We start from the raw sequence: 19584 nt of genomic DNA, 5'->3' as shown, positions 1-19584 counted from the left end.
TGATTTTATTCATATAAGTCTGTCATTCCGTTTGTAATTTCCACAATATCATTTTCTGACTCTATAAAGTATATACATATGTATATTCTGAATCCTTATAGATAGCGGAGTCGATTAAGGCATGTCCGTCTTATTTTAAACACACTATAGTGCATAAGATTCGGCAAAGGCGAATATTGTTTTTTTTTTTTTTTTTTTTTTTGGTCAGAAGGAAGCTTATACAATTTCATTTAAGGGCTTCATAGTCGCTAAATGGGATGCGAGTGGGATATCTATCAAAATCTATCATCAATTTCCACACCAGAAGTAGATTTTGTTCTATTATTATTCTACTACTGTATATTTAAATAAATTATTTGTTTGTTGTATATTTTAATGGAGTATTTATTTTATGAAAGTTTTCTATTTGTTTTTACCAATATTTTTACGTAAAATACATGTATGCTTGCATATAACATTGATACCATATCATGAGAAATAAATAGTTAATAGAATAAATTGTTGCGGAAATCAACATGTAGTCTCCAAAAGACAATCTGATGATTGTTGAGTTTTATTAATGACGATCGGTTGGTTAATTTGTGTTTTTGTATGTTTGCTTTTCTCCATCCACAAACATGCTTTTTCTTTATTAACAGCTGCTTTTTTGGCTTCACTGCATCTAAATTGCTCCAAATACTCCGAGAAGTCAGCCCTATTTATTGCAATGTTTGGCTGGTTTGTGTGATTTGCAAAACATAATGCTTTATTTTCATCTTTTCGATTTTCTCTAACATTGCGATCACTTGAAAATGTTTTAATGGAATTGGTAAGAATTGTATCTGCACGACGCATTTGATCAGAGAGACGTCGTATATTAAGTTGCAATTCTTCTCCCTGTTGCTTCTCAGAAACGGAGGAGAAACTGTGTCTAGCATTTAAAAGTAGTGGATTAAACACATTCAAAAATTCGTAATTCGTAGACCGAATATTTAATTTTGATTTACTTCTGTTTTGCTCATCAATAATTTCGGCAGCAACTGATATTGAGGGCGGAGGTGAGTTAGATTGATGTAAAGTATAATCCATGAAAGGATTATGGTTGTCCTTTATTCTTGCAGGTGAAAAACTAGACGATCGTGTAGGAGTTTTTTCGTTAAAACTAGAGTTAGTTGGATATGTAGTCGATGTGAACATATTTAATGGCGCTGTTAAGAATTGAGGAGAAGACGGAGCTGATCGCAACTGTTTTTTGACGTCAATTGCAGAAGTTGCATTTTTTTCATAATTTAAGTGACAAGGAGATTTTTTAGTACTATTCAACAAATATGGATCTACATCAAATTTAGAGACCGAAAATGACTTGCTTTGACGAAATAACTCATATCTAGAAGATTTAGGCGGTGATTCTATATCTGCCCTTTTAACCCAAGGATCATCATTGTTTTTTATGACTGTGCTAGCGGGATGAAATCGTTTTTCCTTATTTGCAGACAAAATAGAAGATGACATATTGTCGGCACTAGTTATTTTTAACCAAGGGTCAGAAAATACGTTACCCAAGCAACCAGTACTACGATTTGTTGATTCATTGTATGAAAATTGTATCTCTGTACCATCCATTACATTGGGAGATGACTGTTCAGATCGACACACTTTGCTGATTTGTTGTTTATTTATGCGAGCGTTAGTTGAGAATAATCGAGGAAATTGAACATCAACGTTTTTAGATTCTGATACTAGTATGGCATGTTGATGCCGTATGGGTGGTCTTGGTGACAGTGAACGTGTGGTTCGAAGAAGTTTTATAGCTTTCGATTCACCAATAGAGTTGAGTTTATGTAAAACTTTTTTATGATTTCGCTCACCATCTATTTTTGTAGCATTTTGGATTTTTGATTTATTTTTTTTACAATCTGTCAACTTAAAACACAGTTCATTTGTTAAAGAGGGGGAGGGTGTTACCGTAGTCATACTACCCAGTTTCCGTATGTCCAAATGTGGACTTGTGGCTGCATTGCGTGTAGGAACTAAACGTTTTGCTACACCCGAATCTACTGATATTTTTTTATTAGAAGACTCTAAAGATTCCTCTCCTCTTTTTTCACAATAACATATTAGTTTTGATGATATTTCAGTACCAAGCTTGGAATTATCGTTTGCGGCATTAAAATTTGTATTATTAATATATCTGGCAGACAATTTTGTCTTTTTTAAATGATAATTGGTAGTCTCGTCAGTTAGCAGTGGTGAGTGTGGAGAATGTATGGGTAACGTTGGTGCTATGGAATGCTGTTGAATATGATCGTCAAATCCTAATGAACAACTTGCGTCTGTGTTTACAGATCTAATTGAAGATGATTGATTTGAAGTTAGTTCTTTCTTATCTGTTGTTGATTTTTTATTTTCAATGGAAGATGGGTTTCTCTTTATATACTGGTATAAATTATTTTTTTGTGAAGATGATACAATGTTTACATTCAATTGGACTTCATAAATGTTTTTGTCAATTTCACTCATTTCTTTTTTATTGATTTTGGCGAGTGAGCCGGGTAGTTTTTGCTAGAGAAATTTTTCAGCCAAAGCCTTAGTGGAAACTGAACTTGTTGACGATATAGCTGAAAGTAAACAACATATATTATTATTGTTATTTGTTGCTAAAGTTATTCGCTTGTATTTATAAAAAAAATCTTATTTTGCTTTTAAAATGAAAGGGTTAGTTAATGCACACAATAGTTAAAGCAGACTTTAGCCTTAAAACCATGAATAAAATTTGTATATTCATAAAAAAAATAAAAAACCGTTATTAACTATTAAGCGACACGGCCAAGTTTTTTCACTAACACAATAAAAAAACTTACCGTTTGAGTCAAACAATTTGATGTGTCGCCAAGGCGCTTTATGCTGTTTTATTGACGACAAAGTATACAGAGGTGTCATTTTGACATTTACAAAAGTCTAAAATCAGCTTTTTAGCGGCTTTTGTAAACATTTGTGGGAAGAGGTATATAAAATACAGCTAATAAAAATTTAGAGACATACAAATAGTTATTTTGCTCGTGACGCCTCTGTATACCCTGCAGTGTTGAAAAAGTATATATATACTTTTGTAACTACCCACCATTGGGGACTCGAAACGCGAGTGTAGTATGGTGAACTTGGTTGTAGTATGGTGAACCAATGTACAAAATGTCCACAATAACATAAAAGTACATTGAGTCCCTGATGTCTAATCTAAGAGTTTAAAGGTCATCAGTACATGTCAATGTTTAGTTTTTACGAATATCTCCCATATTAATGATATAAAATATTATTTTATTAATGGTAAAAAGAGTTTTTTGATTACACTTATTTATTGAATAAATAAACTTTTTTTCGCTCGGTATATATTTTGGTAGTGACGAGTTTACTTGATTTTGATGATTATACGAAATTTTTGATATGAAAGTCTTTTTGACGATTTTGTATTAGTTTTTACTAAAAACTAATACAAAATCGTCAAAAACTAAAAATTTTTTAGTTAAAATAAATCGAGACATTTCAAAAATTCTTGATTTTTTTAGATTTTTATGAAAATTTGATTGCTTATAGTATACTCATCAATAAACGATTAAAATCGGATAAATAGTTTAGAAAATATAAGATGTCAAATTTAATGCTTATTGAAAAAATCTTAAAAATTTTGAACTTTGAACATTAATAAAATCTAAACCGTGAAGAATTTGGTAATTTTGGAGAACGTTAAACTTCGTATTTATAGAAAGAATGGGTGTACCAAGTTTCATCAAAATCAGAAAGGGTAAGGTGCAAAACCTGTTCGAAAATTTTTGAAATGCCCCAAAGATATATAATAACGTCATTAATTTAGAAAATATACCATGTCAAAATAAAAGCTTGTTGAAAAAAATCTTAAAAAATATGAATTTTAACATCGATAAAATCTAAGCCGTAAAGTATGTATTTTAAAATTTTGGAGAACTTTAAATTTCGTATTTGTACGAAGAATGATTGTACCGAATTTTACTGAAATCGGAGAGGGTCATGTTGAAAATCTCAGTTTTTCGATTTTTTTCTAAATTACCCAACAGACAATATAAATTTATTTGTTATAGATAGCAGTTTTTCAAAATTTATTTCAAATGGTCTTTAGCGACTGGACTTTTTACAATCTTTGCGAAATTTAGTGAATGACCGTTTAAGTCCACATGCATGCAGACCCCTATGTAAGTACGTCTGTTAAATTTTTACGGATATCATGCGGATAAAGACCATAATTTCTTCAAAATTTTAACTTATAAAAGGTAAATGTATTTACAAAATTTTTTATTTAATTTTATTTTTTATAAATAAAACAATATACAAATTAATTTTGTAGTATTTTTTACTTGGAACCAAGTAGGAGGATTGCAAAGGAGTAAAATTACCAATTATGAGGACTTTTTGTTAACATTAGAACTAGTAATTAAGTGGTTCTAAAGCACCCAATTGGGTCTGATTGTACTAGTATAAGTCTAGAATTAGTAATTTTTGAAACACACTCAATGTTAATTTGAGCATTAAGATGGTATAGGAAAGTTTACAGTTGGGAACTAGTACTGCTGATTTTTGTATTAGTAATATACTAGTTTGCTACTAGTTCCATTTCCTGCAGGGATATTATTCATTTGAATTTCAGAAAAGGACTGTGGAATGTTTCATTTATTTCGAAACAAAACAGTTTGAAATTAGGACAATTTTAAATGAAAAAGCAGGAAATAATAATGGAATTTCGAATGTAAAGCAAAAATTTTGTTAAATACGGTATCTTCGAATTTTAGTAAGGAAAATCGACACCTCTTATTTTCTCCAGACAAACAGGACCACTCCAATAGCGACTACTATAAAGGATTTCGACAGTATTCTTTATGAACTTTGAGGATTTTTAATAAAAATACAATACATAAACAATTTATCTAAGTAAAAACTTTTTTAAGGAAATTAAAATTTTTGCAGCAAAGTTTCAATAATTGTTATTATTTTTTTTTTTTTTAATTTTATAAAATCTATTGAAACAAACAAAATTATTTTTTTTCTTTCTGTGGAAAACTCGTTATGGTTTTGTCCGATTCTCCCTTAATTTCAACGAAAGTTTTCTATTTAGAATTCTACAAAAGTTCAAAATATAATGGCAGATATAAGTCTACAGTTTTGCATATGTTTCCGACAAATTATTAAATCTTGCTGCAGTTTTCAATACTTTTTATTTTGATTTTTCAAAAGCATTAACTTTTTGAATAAGTAAACTTTTCGATATTTCCTTTTCCGTTTTCCTATTTTCGTTTTTCAATTTCCTTTTTCTTTTTTTCTTTATTTTCTTTTTTTCTTTTCCTACTTTTTAAATTTTGTATTAAAAATGTTCGTTTGAATTAGATTTTTGATAATAAAAACGAACTTTTAAGAAAAATAAATATGTATATCCTTTATATGCTATAATAAATGTTTATTTAGTTCTGATGTATAAATAGAACACATAATTTTTAATTATTATTAAAAGTATATGAATAACGGATATTTTGCGACAAAATAAACATCACTATTGCACATTTTCTTATTTTTACCAGGGATCGAAAATAATAATTATCTTTGAATTTTTAAAGAAAAAAATCAAATACAATAAAATATTGGAGAACAAATTCAAACATACCATTTTTATTAAAAATAACCGTCAAAATGTATTTAATTTCACTTAAAATTTCACATTTTTAGAAAATATTTGCACATTTTGATAATATCATTCCTTCTCCCGGACATAATCTTCACTAGAACCCACTAGAAATTTCATGACATAAATTTTAGCTTTAAGGTCATAAATTGGCAAAATTCTTGGGGATTTATACTTTTATTTATTGCTTCATAAATGTTTAAGTGATTTTGTTGCCAGATGCATTTTGGTAATTGCTATTTTTAATGAATAATACTACTTTTAATAATGTTAGAATGTTATGCCAATTTTATACATATTTGTTGAAAGATTCTAACGAGTAAACCGTTAACAGGACTTAAATATTGTTTGCCACCAAATTAAGCTTTTAAAACAGTGTTGCCCATACAAATACTGTTACACATTAATTTGTATTGGTAAAGCAGCAGAGAACAAAATGTAACCCAAAATAAAACTGTACTAATAAAATGACTGCAAACTAAATAGTATATTCTAACTGTCAAATTGATATTGTGGATTTTGACAGACAGCGTACATTAAAGTTCATATATAAAAAACTATCAGCTGTGCTCTCTCATTCACCTACATAAATTCGGCTTTCTCACAATTTTGTTGTTGTATTTCTTTGTGGATTTTAAAAAAGTTGCGTACAGATCTTACTTCGACAAATGCTGATCAGCAACTGAGTTGATTTTGTTTTGCAAGTTGATAGATAATCAACTAACACATGCTCAAATAAGAAAATACACAAGTAAGCTTATAGTGTAGGTGAGTCAACGCAACGTCAGCAGAAATTTCTTGCCCTATCTCGCGTGATATGGAATCGCGATTTTGGGCAACAATGTTTTAAAATATTTTTAAAAGAAACATATGAAAATACTTGTATGTTGGTACATAAGCAACTAAAACTTTTATTTGGGCTTCCTTCCTTTGGCGTTTTCTATATATAACGTGCCCACTGATAATTGGGACCCAATTATCATTTTCATATGTATTCAGCGTCTTCCTAGTTCTACAGTTATTTTATGGGAACGGGGTTTAAAGGACAAATCTGTGTTGTCTTATTGGCATGATTTTGATATCTTTCTGACGAGAAGAATTCAAACATTGCAATGTCTTCACGACCTTAAAGGGACCAACTCTACTGATGCGGAATCTTCAGTACATTCTTACATTCCAAACCAGTCCCATGTGTCCCAACCCGTCCCATTTTTTGCGAAATTGTTGAAAGTTTAAAAATCTTTCAATAATGAAAAGAATTTCTACCGTAAACAAATATGATTGCTGTTCTAATTGCCTTTCGAGGACACATAATGTCAGCAATTGTAAAGTTATTAGTAATTGTTTTATTTGCAATAATCGGCACCATTCTATGCTTCATATTCAGCATACAGAAATGCCTTCTACTGAACGGAATTCAGATGCGGTTCTACGAACCACTAACTCGCCACAAAACTATCCAACGAATACGTCGAATAATATTACGTCAAACCGTCAAGTATTTCATACTCGATATAATCAGTCCATAGTCTTAGGGACAGCGACTGTTAATATAAAACATAATAGCAATAAGTATAAGTATCAAGCATCCGGGTTCGGAATGCTCGTTTATTACTGAGCGATTACGACAAAGTTTTAACCATAGAAAAATAAATAGAACTGAGACTGAGAATAAGAAATATTACTCTCTCACATGTACAGATTCTGTGTGAATTTAATGCAATTGTATGAGTATTTTTATTTTTGTTTACATAAAATAACAAAAATATGAAAGTACAAAATGTATCCGAATACATCATACCCTACCACATTGCGAGTAAGTAGCAATAATTTATTTAGTATTTTTTAATGTACAAGTTATATTCAAGAGATTGATGTTTGCTTAATTAATGAATGTACTACTCATTATAACAATATATAGTCAAAATTTCGTATATATAAAATTCGTTGAGTCGAATTTTATAAATACCATATTCTTGTATAGCATGTACCGCTTACAAAAAAGTTCAATAGGCTAATTTATGGACGGATTATATCATTACATCTACGCAGGTGTTACAACTTTAAGACATAAACAAATGCCGTTCCCATTAGCGTGGTGTAGGGTGTATTTTGACTGCATTTTGGCTGCTTTGAAATTAACAATAATCGTTCATATCAAGCGTTAATTTTAGCATTAGCACAATTCCTTTGGCAAAATAGCCCCCGCTGCTGCAATAAACACTGCTAAAAGTTATGTTTTTCCTATAAAATTATTGAAAACATTTTAAGAAAAAAACAAATTTTTCAATCGTTTTTATTTTTTTAATATAATTTTCAAGTGTCAATATTGACTTAACCCAGCAAACACAAAGAGTTTATTTAAAATTAAGAATAATTGATAATGAAGATCTTTCTTACATTGGTCAACTGATATTAAATAAAAATAGCTAATTCAAAACATTATTTCATAAAATATCGAAATATAATATCAAACAAAAATATAAAAACTTTTTAAACGAAAGAGTTTGTGTTTGTTGGATTACATATTTTTCAACTAATACATTCTCACGACTTAGGTTTTTGACAGCAGACTTAGGTTTTGTCATACTCAGTTTCAGTTCTATGTATACCTTTTCTATGGTTTTAACGTTTCCTCGCGTTCTACGAATGTTGAAATTTCTGGTGTCAATAATACTGCATCTGTAGTATCAAGAAATATTTGTTTTTTGAAAATCGGATCTATCTTTGATTCTTCCATAGAACTGAATATGAATGCATTTGTTTTACAAGAAATATCGACAAATTTGCCTACGTCTTCCGTTAACGCCGACATTCCTAAATTATCGCCAAGTCTTCGTTTGGCGGATTTTAATCCTTTTATAGCCGTCCTATTGATATCCTTATTGGCGCTGATTTGTATCCTTGGATTATTTTACCGGATATACAGCAAAACGTAATATGGGCCATTATTAGCACAAAAGACAATTTGCCTAATATTTAAGTATTTAAATTTATACAGTATCTGTACATAAAACCATGACCGCAAGTGTCAATTGACGGATCTGTACACAAAACCGTGTCCGCAAGGATCAGTTGATGGATCTGTACACCAAACCATCTCTACGAAATGTTGCAACTCTTATGGGCCATTATTAGCACAAAAGACGATTTGCCTAATATTTAAGTATTTAAATTTATACAGTTGATGTATCTGTACATAAAACCATGCTCGCAGAGGTCAATTGACGAATCTGTACACAAAAACATGTCCGCAAGGGTCAGTTGATGGACCTGTACACCAAACCATCTCTACGAAATGTTTGTTGTGAGCTGCATTTTGGTAATTGCTCCTTTTAATGAATAATACTACTTTTAACGACGTTAGAATGTTAGGCCAATTTTATACATCTTTGTTGGAAGATTCTAACGAGTAAACCATTAACGGAACTTAAATAATGTTTGCCACCAAATTAAGCTTGTTTGTTTTACACAGTCGTAAGATATTGATTGAGTACTAGGTGCAATTTATCTTTAAAATAAAAACCTTTTAACCTTCTACGAGGTAATCTTTTGGTTTTTAAATAAAAAGAGATCTACGTCTCATAAAACTTTATATTGTTTTATTTTCATAAAAACTTGGACAAATTGGATAAACAATATCATTTTATATGTTCTCTGTAGGATTGGGATCGAGAAATTATACTGGGCACTGCAAACATGTCAATCCCGCTCGCTTACGAGCAGCTCATCTCTGCACTTTTAGAATATTTACGGTCGTTATCGACCAAAAAAAGGTGGGCGGGATTGTCATGTTTGCAGTGCCCAGTATAATTTCTCTTTCCCAATATAATAGAGAACATTTAAAATGATATGGAGCAACAAATAAAAGTAGAAATCCCCAAGAATTTTGCCAATTTAAGGCCTGAAAGTTAAAATTTATGTTATGAAATTTCTGGTGATGATTATGTCCAGGAGAAGGAATGATATTATCAAATTTTTATATTTAAGCAACAAACTTTGAAAAAGGTAAATCAAATGATTTTGACAGACGGGGATTTCCAAATTGCTTAAAAATAGTGCTGGCCAATTGGAATATTGTCAAATATTTATGCATTAATCCAATAATGCCTAGATTTGAGTTTTTTCCCAAAATATAATCGTTTAAAATTTTTGTTGAATTTTATTTACAAATTTGTAAACGTTAAAATTAGAATTTTTAGATTTTATTTTAAAAGAATCCCTAATTATGTTTCGCTATCAACCTAAATTACCTAAAAAAGCTTTATCTGAGAATTGCTAAATGATAGAAATAGGAACAGAAAAACGTTTCCATCTAAAACACATAAAACCGATCATTTCAAAAAATTTTAAAAAAATAAGTCAAAATTACCTTGAATAACTATGATTTTTTAAATATTTCATAATTTCCTAGAAAAAAATTATAAAAGTTTCTGTTTCGATGTTAAATTTAGGCCACTAAAAAAGCACTAGGCACTAACTCGAAATTTTCGCGTCGAAAATGTTTAAAAGCACTAAAAACAGTGCAGAACTAAGTTGACAACGCTGACAAAAAACCAAGAATATCACTTCCACAGAAGGTAAAAAAATTCACTTAGTGCTACTTTTGAAGTAGTGAGAAATGTTATTCTTTTGGAAGTACTTCGTTTTATTTTTGCTGGGTAGAGTTATTCAAAGATTATTTCGTGGTAACATTTAAATAAATTGTAAACCGCAAAAAGTTTTGAATAATATGTAGGAAATGGTTGTTTCGAACAAAATGTAAGTTCAAAATTTGGAATCATCAAATAGAACGAACTTTTACTTGTTAGAAAAAAGCTCAATAAAGTTATTAGTTTAGATAGAATATAGACTAGAAATTATAAAAACAATGAAACATAATGTTGTTTAGAATGAAAATACATTGTTTTTGATCAAAAAATATAAATTAGCTTAAAATTGCAGCGACAAAACTAAAGCACATAACTTTGAATATATAAAATTTTAGTGAATTTTTAGCAAAAATTGCTATTGAATTAGTAAATCATTTTACTTGAATACATTTTAAGAATAAATTTAAGTAATATAAAGTAAATTTATACGATTTTATAAGTATTTTTTGATCATTCGCCTTCGTAGTGCACTTTTGTGCAATTTAATATCCAAAATGGCTCCTAAAGAGTTTTTCTTGCTATTAAACCAAAAAAAATTATGGATGATTTAATAAATGTAAATCAGAGACACAAATTTCTTAAAAAATTATATCGATTAGTCTATAATTTTGCAAATTATAAGCCGCTGAGGAAAAAGATTTCCTGTTGATCTCTTCATTTTAGAGGCACAGTATAGTACAGCTTTATATTGTGCAACCCATTTTCATACATAAAACGATCCTTTATTCCATTTATTTACTTTATATTGATAAAATTCAGCGATCACATTACATGGAAAACATCCGTGTTTTATTTTTACTACAGTATACCGATAATTACACTACTGGCCTAGATTCTAAGAGCGGGTTTTTGAGTTGGCAATCAAATGCCAATTAATAATCTGATTAGTTAATCTAATCATAGCTTTAATCTGATGTTAATCCCCTTTGATGTTTTTGAGTACAATATTAAACTTCGCAGTGTTGCCATACAAAACAAACAAAATTAACTAATTGAGTACTCAAAGACAACTTTCGAGGATTAATTTTAATTTAATCGCTAATCTTTCACTTAAAGATTGGCCCTAACTAATTCATCAAAATCATTTTAATTTTGCTTCGATTCATCAGAAAAATGTTCATTGTATAAAATTTCGGTCGAAGTGCCCTTCTGTCAAATTCATCCTAGCCAGTTCGAAATATAGGCAAAGTAAAGGCCTTTTTACTTCAATATGGCTTTGAGCAACCTTCTGCAGTTCTTCTCTGGAAAGTTCTGAACATAATATTTCATAGTAATTGAATTGCAATGTACCTTGTTATTGTAATATAACCATTTTAATATCCAAATTCGATACTGGTCCTCCCGTTTGAGGGATTCTTCTGTGTCCCCCACTACAGCCAATATGTCTGATGATTGAAAGTGGCCTATATTTGCGAAATTATAGTGTGATAAATATTAATTTTTCTGATGATTGAAAGTGGCCTATATTTGCGAAATTATAGTGTGATAAATATTAATTTTTTAAGAAATACGTGTCACTGACTGACATTTATTGAAATCATCCATAATTTTTTCTTTTAATCGCAAAAAATACCTTTGAGGAGCCATTTTGAATTTTAAATTGATGGAAAGCGCATTGCAAAGGCGAATTGTTGTGTTGTTGAAATAATACACTTTGCTTTTTTGTTTTCTAACACTATTTAAATTCAATATATTTATTTTATTATGAAAACACGACTAATTATTTCATTTTACAAAAAGAAAAAGGAATGGCAAAGTTTTACATGTGAGCTTACAAAATTAAGAAGAAGGGATGAATAAGTATGAAAAATGTATTAAAGAAGATGATACAATGAAATGTCAAATATCGAAAGGATTGCCATGTTCTCAATAATGACATTACACGAATGATCAAAAATTACTGTAAAAATGTTATGAATTCACTTCATTTTACGTAAGTTTGCTCTTAAAATGTCTACAACAGATAGTATTTCCTTATTTAACAGTAAACTTTGTTAACAGTTTCCTATAATTCCCTAAAATTTAATAGTAGCTTTAGTTTTGTCGGTTGAATTTTTGGATAATTTATGTAATTTATCCAAAAATAATGTATTTAAGTTTTAAACAACATAATTTTTCATTGTTTTTATAATTTCTAGACTATATTCTTTCTAAACTAATAACTTTAATTACAAAGTAACCAATTTTTTTAATTTTACTAGCTTTTTTCTAATAAGTAAAAGTTCGTCGTTTAGTTTTGTCCGACACTGTATATAGGTGGAATGTTATTCCGGTATAATTTCATTGGTTGAGCTTATATTACATTCGGCATAACATTCACGTATTGAGAAATATCTATGAAACTCGTATGAAAAAATATAAAATTTCATAGGGCAAAACATTTTTAGTCTTGAAGCCAAGCTATACTATTAAGGATTGAATTTCGATTAATAAAGGTAAGACAAACATGACACAAAAACGTGATGTTATTAAAAAAAATCAAATTCGAATTTTGAGTGGCAATTCTACCTTTCCACATTTTTAAAATTTTTGTTGGCCTGTGTTTTTAAAATTCAATATAAATAAAACTTTTTATACAGCATATTTCGTATGTTCTGACTAAAATCTGATATTTCACTATCAGTTGAAAAAATAAAAAAGGGAACTCCTTAGTTCTCCTGTTTCTTAAATATTAGTGCGTTTTGAGGTTTAAATACTCAGTCACTTTAAGTGAGGATAAATTAAATTCACACTTGTCATAAAATTGGATTGATGTTTTTCTTGTAACTCACTCAACAAAAAGCACAACTTTGTAGGTTAAAAGTCACTGGTCCAAAAAGTTAATTTTCACTAAAAATATGATTATTATTTAAAAGTGAATGTCTATATTTACTGTTATGTAACAAAAAGCGGAATTCTTTGTTAAAAAGCGGGATTGAAATCTAAGTCGGGATTAACCTTTAAAAAGCGGGATAATCCCGCTTTTGGCGGAGTGTCTGGTCACGTTACATATAGAGGAATACCAAACCAAACGTTGGTAGTACATAAAAAGGGCAATTTTGAACAAATTCTATTCAGATGTATTGAAAATGTTCAAGTTTTTCATTTTATTTTAATGCATGCGCAAATGAAGATTTTTCTATAAAGACTCAGAATATGTATATTTTATACGGTCGGAAAATTATATTTTGGAAATTACAAACGGAATGACAAACTTATATATACCCTTCTTACGAAGATGAAGGGTATAAAAAACCAAAGGAGGCAATTTTACCATGAGATGTTAAATATTTCCTCCTTAGTTTTACATAGAAGACTTTGTTAAAAAATATGGCAAAAATAGTTTTTTGTTGAATTTTTACGAAGACAAAAATTTTTAAATTTAATTAAAAAGTCTATTTATGAATATTTTTTACAGTTATATAGACTTTCGCATTAAGAATGTAAAACTAAAAAGAAATTGTAAAATTTGTTATCACAAATCCCTAAAAAAAAGTTTTGAAAAATCCCACAAATAGGATTTTTTAGTCTTTTGGCTATACTATCCACACCAGGCCCGGGGTTATCGAAACCCTTTGGAAAATAATTAAGAACATATTAGGTCATCTAAAATAGGCTACTATATTTTGATATCGACTTTGCGATTTTCTTTTTTTATTTAATAAACACATTTGTTGTTATCTGGAAATATTTGGACCCACGGTTAGCAAAAAACTGGACAAATGTGGGTAAAAAAGTTGAAAATTTAATTTTCAAATGCGAATATCTCCTAAGCAATAAGAGATAATTTATAGCTACGTTTTTTGTAGTACTCATCGAGCAGATTTTATGTATAACAATTCTTTTGAAATCGGACCACAAACGAAAAAAATTGTACAAATGGTGATCTCTGGCCGCTCTCCCGGTAGGCCCATGAAGTTCAGAACTTAACTCGAGAACTTAAACTCGACAACTCCCTCCCTCCACATGTAAAATTTCATTCAAATCGCACTAACCCTTTAGAAGTTACAGAATTCTTTTCCTGTATTTTTTTCTATACCACTGTGCGACGTTATATTCTTTGATAAGAGCATATTTAGGTTATATATTTGAAGTCTCGGAAAAATAATGGTGTGGCGGAAACCAAATGAAGAGCTGAATGGAAAAAACTTTACTCCCATAGTAAAACACGGAGGAGGACATGTGATGTTTTGGGGCTTTGTACAGTGTTGCCACTTTGATTTTTATTAACCAAAATTGTTTTTTTTTATTTTGCATGTGTACATGTGAATTATTTTTTCGTTTTGGTTATTTTTTGCAAAGAATTGAACTAAATGCTGTTTGCTTTTATTCTAAAAATAAAATTAAAAAAAAAAAACTTCTTTTATCTCAAATCAACTATGCACAGTGGGGCAGAATGGAAATTTTTTGGAAATAAATCTGGCATTTCTAAACGGCTGATCCGATCGGGATAAAATTTGGCGTGAGCGTAGCCAAGGAGTATTCGAGTTTAAGTTTTGAAGATGAACCCTGCAGATGCTGTGGCGCCGTCCCTGGGGCGGCCATTTTTTTGTTTTTCACCTCGAGACGAGATCTTGAAAAACATGCTTGGACATACTACTTATCTCTTATAATATCCGAGTTATAGGCATTTAAAAATTTAGTGATACAAAATTTACCAGAACGCTTTGGCGTAAAAAACTTGTCCTATTTTTTGAAAATGTTGCCACTGCGTCCTTCCGAATATGACCTATTTTTTATCAAAACTTCAACTTTGGGCGACATGTTCTAAAATCCCAAAGCTGGGATCAGGAAACTGAAAGCAGTTTTGGAAACCTCAATATGTTTTCTATTTACTCCAAAAGTATTTTCCCAGCCCTGAAAGAAATGTGGACCCTATGGGCAAAAAAGTAAAAAATCCCATTTTTGGGATTTTCATTCCTATTTTTGGGAATTGCGGGATGCCCTTTGACCTTTTTAATTTTTTTTTTTTTTGCATATTCTTATTTGAAATGACAAATTTAACAAGCGTTGAAAATTTCATTGAGTTTTGTTCATAAATAAAGATTTTGTCATATATTACATATTTGTTTAATTTCTAAAACTATGATTTATATCAAAATTTTAATAGGATCGCAGATAGCTACAACAATTTAGTCCATATTTATCCCTTAATATCATTTTTAGTTAGATATGGAAATTCTCGACCCTTTACAAAAAATTTCAAGCCAATATCTCAATTACATTCAAAAATATGTTCATTTAAACCTGTGTCCTTTAATTTCATCTTTTTCATTTTTAGTATTAAGTATGACAGCACATATTTAAATCTTATATTTACCTATTTTCTATTTGTTTGCTTATCCTTATAATTGAAAGGTCCTATTATGCTTAAATTTTCAAAAATTTATAACTATTTTTTACCTAAATTTTTTCGACAGATCATTTCGTTCTGTTTCGTTTATGATCATGTAGGTAAAAATATACAGGTAATGATAATTTCGATTCATTCACTAATAAGAAATATCAATGACTGAATTACAGGTTATAGTAATATAGTCCTAAATGTTAATAGGTAGACAATTCGTAATTTTTTACTTTGGAATACCTGTATCGGAAATGACAAGAATTGGTATATAAGTAAACTTCTCAGATTTTAAGTACCATATTTAATAAATCTACAATGAAGATTACATTAAAGTACGACGAGTTGTGTTCCGTTTTATGGAGTATATCTTCAAAAGGGCCAGAAAGAATTGAAGACATTTCAAATTATATAAAAACTACATATAGTAGAAAAGTAGACAAAACAGGCATATCAAAAATTGAAAACTTTTTAAAACTTTTTGATGTAAAAAGTAAGTCTGTGGATGGAAATCAAAAGAAATTTCGATTAAAATTTTGTAGTTGGATGGAAACTACTACGGAAATCTCAACTTACAACACATCAATAGGAGCGCCTTGCAAGTCATACGAAGACTTATGTTCAAGGTAAAAAAAAGAGGGTCACACAAAAACTTTTTTCAATCTCAAATGAGGAAATTGCTGATACATTTAACGAAATGCTGAAAAAGGAAAACCAACATATGGATGTCGTACATATTGCAACTATTCTTCCTAATGCATCACCAAAACGACTTAAGCGAATTGTGGAAAGTATACCAACTCCAACATCATAATCAAATTTTACTGAAGGGGAAGCAATAGCGCTTATGTTGGAACTGGGTCTCAGTCGAAATAAGTACCAAATATTAAGGAAAGCTCTGCATGAAAAAGGACACAATATATTACCATCATACAAGGCGATCCAGGAAAAAAAAACAAACTATCCTACTAAATAAACAAAAAATAATGAAGAATTGAAAGAACTGAGAGCTGCGGAAAAAAGCAGAATCCAAGAAGAATTTAAAGTTCAGATGGGATTAAACATCGACAAACCACTTTCAAGTTGCGGTAGTACAAATGACGGTAATACGTCGAGAAGGTTTTTTCGTGATTTTGAAATTACTTCAAAAATAACTGGAATCGACAAGGAGTTGCTTCGAAGAGTTAAAACTATTTTAATGGCACTGAATAGTAAACATAAAATTAATGAAAATCGATTTGGGGAATACACATCTGAAATTTCTAAATTACTTGTATCTCTGTATCCATGGAGGGAACTAACACCAACAGTACACAAAGTATTGTGTCATGGTCAAATAATAATTGAATCGAATATTCTTCCACTTGGAGAGTTAACAGAAGAAGCCCAGGAAGCGAGGAATCGAGATTTTAAGCATGTTCAACTATTCAGCTCAAGAAAATGCTCCAGGCAATCACAGAATGAAGATATTTTTAATAGTTTACTTCTATCTTCTGATCCTGTTCTTTCAACTATGCGAAAAAGATGGATTTGTTATGAAACTCTATCATCTCAAAACAAGGAAGATTTAAAGGACTTATATTACCTTCTGGATATGTATACCGATATGACAGATTATTTTATAGAAAATAAGTAGTGTTAGGAATTAACTATATAAGTAGGTTGTAAGAATTAATTGTATTATGTTTAAGATAAACAGTTCAAATAAAAAAAGCTATTATACTAACTGATGATATTGTATTAAATTGTGTTTTATATTTCGGTGGGCGGGAAAGGTAATTTGTGTGGGGTGATTTAGGTGTTGTTGTGCGTGGCTCATAATAAAATTATAATTTTTTTTATTTTATATACAATATTATAACAAAATAATTAACTAAATAATTTTTAAAAATTGTCCAAATATTTTATTCAACACCAAATGTATGTTCTGTCATACTTAATACTAAAATATGAAAAAGATGAAATTAAAGGACACAGGTTTAAATGAACATATTTTTGAATGTAATTGAGATATTGGCTTGAAATTTTTTGTAAAGGGTCGAGAATTTCCATATCTAACTAAAAAATGATATTAAGGGATAAATATGGACTAAATTGTTGTAGCTATCTGCCATCCTATTAAAATTTTGATATAAATCATAGTTTTAGAAATTAAACAAATATGTAATATATGACAAAATCTTTATTTATGAACAAAACTCAATGAAATTTTCAACGCTGGTTAAATTTGTCATTTCAAATAAGAATATGCAAAAAAAAAAAATTGAAAAGGTCAAAGGGCATCCCGCAATTCCCAAAAATAGGAATGAAAATCCCAAAAATGGGATTTTTTACTTTTTTGCCCATAGGGTCCACATTTCTTTCAGGGCTGGGAAAATACTTTTGGAGTAAATAGAAAACATATTGAGGTTTCCAAAACTGCTTTCAGTTTTCTGATCCCAGCTTTGGGATTTTAGAACATGTCGCCCAAAGTTGAAGTTTTGATAAAAAATAGGTCATATTCGGAAGGACGCAGTGGCAACATTTTCAAAAAATAGGACAAGTTTTTTACGCCAAAGCGTTCTGCATAAAGATACCTTTTAGAAAACTATAAAATTGTTATATGTTCTTAATAAAAATTTTATTTTATTAATTAAGACACATTTTTGGCAAAAAAACGCCAAAAATCTAAAATTTTTTGAATTTTTAAATTAAAAAACGTATATTTTTGGATCAGTAAACAATATTGATCTGAAATTTTTTGTATATTATTGGAAATTTTGTTGTCTAACTAACAAGAAAAAATTGAGTCCATTTGGTCCAAAATTACGCCCGGTATTCAAAAAAAGGCGGACCAAGGTATGGTAAATTTTTAAATGCCTATAACTCGGATATTATAAGAGATAAGTAGTATGTCCAAGCATGTTTTTTCAAGATCTCGTCGAGCGCTTTCACAAAATATAAAAATCTTTGTATTTGGGTGAAAAACAAAAAAATGGCACGAGTTTAGGTACGAGTAGGTACCCTACTTTGAGCCGCCACAGCGCCGTCCCTGGGGCATCTGCAGGGTTCATCTTCAAAACTTAAACTCGAATACTCCTTGGCTACGCTCACGCCAAATTTTATCCCGATCGGATCAGCCGTTTAGAAATGCCAGATTTATTTCCAAAAAATTTCCATTCTGCCCCACTGTGCACTGCAATATAGCAACAAAATTCAACATAATCAAGTTTTAAAGGAACTAAAATATCTCTGTCAGATATTATGAGAATTGGTCCATAATTGACCATACGTCTCATATAAGATCCCGTACAGAAAATTACATTAACGCTCATAACGCTCATTTTAATGTCCAAATGTAAACATGAAACAAATAAAAATGATTTTGTTTACTTTTTCCTTAATTTTTTATTCGAATTTTGGTTAGAAAAAAATTTTGTTGTTGCAACACTGGCTTTGTATTATCAAATGGAGTCGGAAACCTATCTTTTATCGACATTAACATAAACAAATATGCCAAATCGTCTATCTGAAGTTCCAGAAATTAATTTTATTTTTAAAATCATATTTTAAGAAATTATGTAACATGTTAGAAAAAAACTGAATAGTAAATGAAGCTTTAATTTTGGTAAGTTATATTTTTTTTGCTGTTTTATTTGTTTTTATCGTTAATTTTTTTTTTCTCAAGAATAATTTATTTTGAACTCTTCTTCTTCATTTTCATTTAATTATATACATTTTTTTCTTAAAATTCCTGCTTAAATTTCAATATCAATATATCGCAATAAAAAAACCGAATATTGATGACAGTCACTGTATATTTATTTTCAAAGAAGCAACAGGAACAACATGTCGCGTTCGAACATGATTAAAATTAAATTAGAAAAAAAAATATAAATAATTATTGGGTAAAATAATAACCATTTTAAGGACACTTCAGTTAACAACAT

The 19584-nt window shown here is 29.7% G+C and overlaps 1 protein-coding gene across 2 annotated transcripts in view; it reads right to left on the bottom strand.

The window, feature by feature from the left end:
- Window positions 1-357: 357 nt before the first annotated feature.
- Window positions 358-19584, bottom strand: part of LOC119614740 (alpha/beta hydrolase domain-containing protein 17B-like) — a 127471-nt gene continuing 108244 nt past the window's right edge. The window contains exon 3 of one of the 2 annotated variants that reach the window (XM_037970854.1): window positions 358-2597. In XM_037970854.1, the coding sequence (XP_037826782.1) occupies window positions 511-2499 (1989 nt within the window). In that variant the 5' untranslated portion in view covers window positions 2500-2597 and the 3' untranslated portion in view covers window positions 358-510. The remainder of the gene's footprint in view (window positions 2598-19584) is intronic. The other variant, XM_037970857.1, reaches the window with a different exon arrangement.

Source organism: Lucilia sericata, unplaced genomic scaffold, assembly GCF_015586225.1.
Source record: "Lucilia sericata isolate MDLA Ls3-8-SP2 unplaced genomic scaffold, ASM1558622v1 Contig000043F_arrow, whole genome shotgun sequence".
In the NCBI taxonomy this organism is placed as follows: Eukaryota; Metazoa; Arthropoda; class Insecta; order Diptera; family Calliphoridae; genus Lucilia; species Lucilia sericata.
This window is presented reverse-complemented; position numbering and strand designations above follow the sequence as displayed.